General features: G+C 42.1%; 1 protein-coding gene across 2 annotated transcripts in view; it reads left to right on the top strand.

The window, feature by feature from the left end:
- LOC311225332 (uncharacterized protein) overlaps positions 1-3,077 on the top strand; it is a 39,816-nt gene extending 36,739 nt beyond the window's left edge. For both annotated transcript variants that reach the window (XM_084310567.1, XM_084310568.1), the window contains one exon: positions 1,238-3,077. In XM_084310567.1, coding sequence (XP_084166693.1) covers positions 1,238-1,363 — 126 coding nt within the window. In that variant the 3' untranslated portion in view covers positions 1,364-3,077. The remainder of the gene's footprint in view (positions 1-1,237) is intronic.
- Positions 3,078-7,469: the final 4,392 nt, after the last annotated feature.

Consider the following 7,469-nt stretch of genomic DNA (forward strand, 5'->3'; position numbering starts at 1 on the left):
AAAGCCCTTTCCTGCCGTTTCCTGTTGGGAATAAAATGACCAGGGCTAATTTTAGACAAGAGGGCCTGCAAAGCAATCAAAGAGCTCGGGGGGGGGGGGGGGGTGCTCTGTGGCTGGAAAAGCAGTTATGTCACTGAACATACACCGTGAATGAAAAGTCCCATTGAAAATGTTATGAGATATCATAATTATTTTTTCACCCACCTCCCCTGTGTACTTTGTAAGCCTGCTGGTGTGGTTTTCAGTCACTTTTCTCACACTCCTATGAACCAATCAGAAGTACAAGTCTGTATTGTCCAATCAGAGAAAGCGTTTCAGGGTTGGCTTTTTCACATCACATCTATACCTTATGGTTTACCCAAAGTGTCGTACACTACCAGAAGTAGGGATGAGCACGGGCAATGTTTCCCCAGATCGAGTACTCGAGTAGTACTTGAGTAGTTCTATTTTTAGAAGGCATCTTAAAGAGCATGGCAGCAGCAATAATAACCCGATGATTAATGCGTATCGTCAGTCAGTTACCATTTGTAATAATTACATTACCTCCACTCTGTCTGCAGCAGGTCTCTCTGCTCATTACCTCCACGCTGTCTGCAGCAGGTCTCTCCATTCATGGAACGGCATGTCCGTATCAATAGTCTATGAATGCTATGCAAAGTGGACGACATGTTGTTGACCCAATTTTGAAATGCACAAACCGCTGTGTCTATCTTTTGGATAACGCTAAACTGCTGTATTCCAACGCAACAAACTTTTCACGGTAACGTTAAGCGTACTATCCATGCTCCACAGCTTCCAGTGTTGTCTTCCTGAGATTTCAGAGCGAGATTTCTGTTCCAGTGGCAGAAACAAGCACATTTGGTGGATGTACCTGGTGGTAACTAAATAGAAAGATTGAAATTGAGTTCCCTCAACAACCACTTGGATTTAGTTGAAACGATGAGGACTCCATGAATTCCAATGGCCTTGGTCGAGTGGCAATAAAAGGAACTTGAACTTTGACTTGAACTTGACTCATTAGTATGGGTGCCTCTCTAGTAGCTATAAGTGGCCCTACCGACACGTAGGTGACCAATAATACCATACCAGAAACCAGGGGTAAGCCTCGACCTTTGACCCTCACCTGCCATGTCTATCCATTTAGGCACAAAAGCTGGATTAACCCAAAGGTGCACTTCTGACCCATCTCTCGCACAACCACTCTGACCTTTTCTCCTCTCTCTCTCTCTGTCCTCAGAATTTGACCGGTGCCCGACCTCCGCCCAGGTACACCTACGACCCCTCCATCTTCGCCTTCCGGTCCCTGAGCACAGCTCCTCCCTGTAGCCCCTTGATACCATCCGAGGACCCGCCCTGCGTGTGAGGAAATCACTTCCTGATGTTCCTCTTCCCATCTACCCCCTCACTGGTTTGATCTCGGGACTGCTGCGTCTCTTCGAGATCAAGGGTAGTGACTGTTCCAAGAAATGGCCGCTACAAAAGTGTTTTTTCTTTTTCTTTTTTCAAGGTCAAACTGTTTGTACACTCAGGTAATCCCACTCTGTTACGCTGTCACTTTGATTACTGTTGTGTTCATGAATAACAGAACCGTCAGGAACCTTCCAGAACAAGAATTGTCTTAAGAACCACGATAACAGACAATGTGGTTTTTATTTTTTTAAGGGTACTCCCAGTATTCAGGTATTGTATGTGAACGGCCGTCTCTCACAACATCCCAATGTCAGTGGAGCAGGGATGTTTGAGAAAAGAAATACGGACTCTCGCCAGAGATGGTACAAAGGGACAGGGTAACCATTTTGGAAGCAGGCAACCTGAATTTAAAGTTGAGTCGGGGAGAGACTTTCGAGAGAAAATGCATGTACGACAATCAAAAGGTTTTTGAGGTTTCTTCCTGTGATGTCATTTTACGGACACTTTGTAAAGGTCCTTGGTAACTCGGCATGCTTAACATTGCCAAGATTCAAGAGATGTATTCGTCACATACATACATACATACATACATACACGAGACATGTAGTGAAATGAAGGTGGCCATGCATAAGTCACCTGATAACTCGTCATTGTTATAATGAACCTAGGCAATCGTCACATTCGTATAATGTAGAGGTCATCTACCTGCATAACTACTTTCGTTTGGATGTGCTATTTGAATATGCAGGTCATTTATGAGCTATAAGGAAAATGTATGACAGTAGTTGGAATAATAGACAACTTTTGATGATGTACTCCTAAGCCAATTATTGAGTTTGTGTCCAGGTCAGAGTCGAGTATGTGTCTCCTCTTTTCCTCCGCATGTGTTCCACTGTGTGTATTGCAGAAGGGAGGTGCTGTGTATCTAAATAAGGAAGTATGAAAAATGTTCGCTACACAAAATAGAATTGAATTGAAAACCTTTATTTATCCCCATAGTAGGGAGATTCAGGTGTCCATCACAGCATCAGTACATGTTAAAAATACAAACATAATAAATAGAGCTAAAAAGTGAAGGAGAGGGGAAAAAATAGTATATTTCAGGTTGTTATTGTCCATATAGCAGATCACCTAGTCCGCGGCGGTTAGCCCGTCCTGGCCCTGCCTGGTTGTGAAGCTTGATAGCTACTGGCACAAAGGACTGCCCGAAACGCTATCAAAATATGGTGGTGCAAACCGGTGCTTTGTCATGCGTAGGCTGTAGTGTGTTTCTTCTCTCCTCTAAATGCCGTATCACTTCCTCCTAGTCGGCACGGGGGCCACGGGCATGTGTTTGAAACGAGCCACTACTCTCCGAAACCGCTCATCTCATTGCCTCGAAATGACATCTCTGTTGCACTGAATGTAACCCGAGGCGACACTAGGCTGTGGAAGGTCAACCTGCTTGAGGAAACGGGGTGTACAGAACTGACACCGAGAGGACAATTTGATCTCCGGTAACACGATGACCTACTAATGCATATGAATGTATTCCTCGTCGGGTCCCGTGGAGATCAAACACAATGTCACCGCTGTAACCGAGATTAGCTGCAGTGAATGTAACGTTGTGGCGATGTCATTGTCCCTTGTTGCATTAGGTCCTCAACCAATAAAAGCCCTGTGGCGTCTTTTGTTTTGAGCATTGATTTTTTTGTATAATGTCCAGAATATATTTCTGATTCATCACCTTTGTATTGGAAAATCTGTGTTTGGTTTCCCAGAGCATTTGTAGCTCAAGTGGTTCTTTGGTTTATCAGTCCCATCACATTCATGTTCCTACAATTATTTGGGATTAAATTAATCGTTTCATCGAAAAGAGGTCAAAATTAAATATTTTGTGATGAGCTGAATTTTGCACGATCAACGTATTAACTCGTTTGATTTAGAAGATTAATCTATTTTTCCCCACCACCAGAAGTGTATCTTATCTTTATGAACGATGGGACGATGAAAAGCTGTACACTGTATGTAGGCAAGGGGTTGGTAGTATGATTAATCTTCCTCCCCAGGTATATGTGCATGTGAAAATGCAGCCTATATTTAAAACAAAGCCCTTAAGCCCCAAATCAACTGAGTGAGCGAGTGAGAAATTGGGCCAAATTTGCAGATATGGATCTATCTGGAACGTCTATGAAATGATCCATTGTCCTACAAAATTTGTGATAAGCTGCAACCAATTTGGCTGCAGGAAACCTCATTTCCACTGCTTATTGCTGCCTGGATACATGGTTTAACATGAGCACTGTATCCATTATCTACAGGCCCGTTTCTTGCCATATGCGGACTATGTGGTTGCATAGGGCCCCCAAAGCCACCAGGGGCCCCCTAAATATACATATATATATTTTGATTCACTCAATACACTGTATACTTATATATATATATATATCCTGTAGGGATGTAACAAATCATCAGCTTAAATTTTTTTACCGATAGCTTATGACTGCAAGTGGGCATTTCTTTATACAAATAAATAAATACATAAGTAGCTTACTGACAAAGATTTTGCATTTTCAAACTTTATTTTCTTTATCTTAAATAGTTCCATTTAAATTTCAATATTGTAAGTCAGAAATTTAAGGAAAATGCAGTATCCGTCTCATTCATGTGCATTTTGGAGATGTTATAATGCAGATTCGGTAAATCCTGTACGTTTTCAGGAGTTTCTTGATGTAGGGGAGCCCCAGTGTTTCCTATTCATTATAATTTTCTGTCATTGCTGGGGTAAACTTGAGATGTTTGATTTGAATTTGTGAGAAAAAAAGATATACGTTTTTTTTACTGATCTGTTTTCATCTTAACACTTTAATCGCCATGGGTTAAATTCATAATTTACCATCCCTCGCCAGCTCTATTTGTCTATGGAGAAGTTCCCCTTCTTTGCAGGGCTATAACTTTTTAAATTCTATTGCTAAATTGCCATTATTATGGCCCATTCAATGTCCTATATGTATTGTTCAGGGTGTAGCAACGTTAAACTTTTTCATTCACATATTCATACTAAAATATGGTCTAAAGTATAAGTATGTTTTTATCGTTTTCTGCAGCTTTCTTCAGAACGTGATTTATAGCCCTAAATGCATTATATTGATGATCAAATACAGTTTGGTAGGAATCTGTGCGAGATAAAAAATGTCAACTGGACGTGGTTCTAGAAGTTTCTACGCATCATCTGATGATGACCGGATGGGCGGGGGATCGTTTATAATTCCGTGGGCAGCGTTAGATGATTCATCCAGAGTGGGTCATATGTTCATCAGATCAGTTAGTATAGAAGACGTTAGAATATAACGCTGAATCTTACCGTGGCTTCCTCGCGCCGCTGGCAGATGAGCGTGGAACAGAATTTTTTCTATTATGGGATGGAGAAATGCCCGATCCATTTCCAGGTTGTATAATAGTATATACGTCCAAATCATGTTGTTTTTTCGAGTTATTTGCACCGATCGATGTTCACTGTGTCAATACGGAGTCTCTCTAACGATAGCGAGTGCCCGGACCACATATGGATGAGCACTACCGGTTCAAAGGTTAATTTCCGGCTGGCGATCTGCCGATCGGCCACCAGATGGCGCTCTTGAACCGCTAGAGAGTTGAGTGGAGCTTTGCACTGTGTCTCAGGGCTCCGGAAAGGAAATATGATTTCGATGACAGATTTTTGAAATATTGACATCAAAGACGAGTTACGGCGTCTTCGGCAGAATGAGCATGGCTAGGAATGACGTGTAAACTTGTTCACGGCGATCATAGTGTTAACTCATTGACTGCCACGCTGTTTTCCCATCTTTACTCCCTGGCGCCAGCGTTATTGACCATTTTTACGATGTTTGCGGACCCATCGTATATCCCATATTATAGCTATGGAGACAATAGTATGGCTCATTTGACAGGCACTATTTATAGTCCAACACTGACAAACCAGTTTTCTACATACTTTTGTTTGTGCGCTACTCTACACTAAACATCGCCCTGTCCAGTCTAGTTTTCTATGCATATGCGCAAATCGTTCGGGTTGCTCGCCTGTAACCTATATTATTTCCAAATCAAAGGTATATACCATATAGATGCGTCTTCACAAAGTCATCAAGGGGGGGGGGGGTCGTTTTACGAAGCTGCGATCATTACCAAAAGCATGTTTTAGGTTCGGTAAAATACGACGCTGTGATCAATACAAGCGCATGTTTTAGGTTCGGTAAAATAGACCTTACCTTTGTAAGAAGGTACTCCAAATTGAATAATCCCAGTAGTTCCATCGTGATCGCCATTACCAGTGTGCATTGGGCCTGGCTAGAATACGGAAAACAATAGGTTTCAGGTGAGATTGATGCATTTAAATGTTAAATGCATGCCCACCTTAAAGGGTTTGGAATCCCCCCACCATAGTTTCACAAAATAGGGGCCCCCGAACAACATTTCGCATAGGGCCAACAAAAAGCTAGAAACGGCCCTGATTATCTACATGCAAATCTCTAGTGGCAAATTAAAGGGAGCTGGATATTTATACAAGTGTTGTGACAGTCTGATGCAAGATGTACAAGTAACAGCTTTTGACAGTTGTTGACCTTTGTAGCCGACTGGTGTGAAATCTGGTAGGAGGCATTGGCAAACATCAATATCTGTCATTGTGGCAAATTTCACATCTCTTATCATGCAATTTTTGCAAAAAAGTGCCACCATGTGGCATGTGGTCGAATGAATCACCATCATGGAGGTGTGAAGTTGGGAGCAAATCAGACAGTGTTCACAAGTAACACTTCACTTCCTCTTTACAGTACGTTCTTCCAAAATCCGATGTGGTGGTCATGTGTTTTCAGAATCACACAGTGAAAGACGTTCATCCCTAGATGCCACACAGCAGGTTTTGTGAGAATTGGGTGGACAACCTAGGACCACTGGGGGGGGGGGGGGGGGTCATGTTAAGGAACACGCCAACATTTTGGGAAATTAGCTTACAGTCTTCTCCAGAGACAAGAAGAGAGATACCAGTCTCCTCTCTGTGCGTTCAGTAGAAAGCTATCTGGCTGCATGTTAGCCTAGCTTAGCACAATGAATGGAAGCGGACATGGCCGGTTAGCCTTCGGGAGAGGTGTTAGTTGGACAATGCCTAGGCTAACCGGCCATGTCCGCTTCCATTCATTGTGCTAAGCTAGGCTAAAGTGCAGCCAGAGAACTGGTATCCATCTTCTTGTCTCTCTCTGGAGAAGACAATAAGCTAATTTCCCAAAATGTTGGCGTGTTCTTTTAAATGCAAAATGGTGGCGAAGTTGTAGAACAGTTTGTTGTATACGTGTACAAAGTCTCATGTCAGTCGGACTTACAGTGTAAGTTATGGCTTTTCAAAGTTTGACATTTTGACCTTCAGTTATAGCGCCACCACATTTGTGGGACCGACAGATTACATCTTAGTCACAGCTAAAACAAACTGTCCAGACTTCTTAGTTTTAGAAACTGGCCCATACGATTAAATGATCGTAAATCTGGCTGGTGGAGTGACATGAGACTTCTGAAGGCCATCTCACCAATGCATGCCAAGAGGACTGGGAAGTATTTCACAAAGCAAGATTAGCCAAATTAGCCAGACACATTTTAGAAAGAGTCAACTATAATCCTGATGTTTTGAATTTGAATCTGTAACATGACTCAGTCATACATATTTGATTCTGAACAAAACGGCAAAAGGTTATTCAATTATACTTTTGGCAAGTTATCTGGTTAACTGCGTAGTCCTGCGTAGATATAGCGCCAAAGCCTGCAAGCTTCTTAGTGCCTGATCAGGCCCTAGGAGACCACTTATCTCATGTATCTCCGTGAGTCAGATACATTTTAAAAGTTAGCCAGATACATTTAAAAAAATAAAAAAAAATGTGTTGGATTTGAATCTAACATGACTCACTCGTACATATTTGATAAATGTTCATTCTGAACAGAATGGCAGTTATCTTGTTAACTGTGTAGCCCTGCTTTAGTGAAACAGCCCCCTCCCAGGTTGGTTACCATCCATGATAACTAGGTCAAGAAGC

The sequence above is a fragment of the Notolepis coatsorum genome (genome assembly GCF_963971535.1).
Source record: "Notolepis coatsorum genome assembly, chromosome: 3".
NCBI lineage: Eukaryota > Metazoa > Chordata > Actinopteri > Aulopiformes > Paralepididae > Notolepis > Notolepis coatsorum.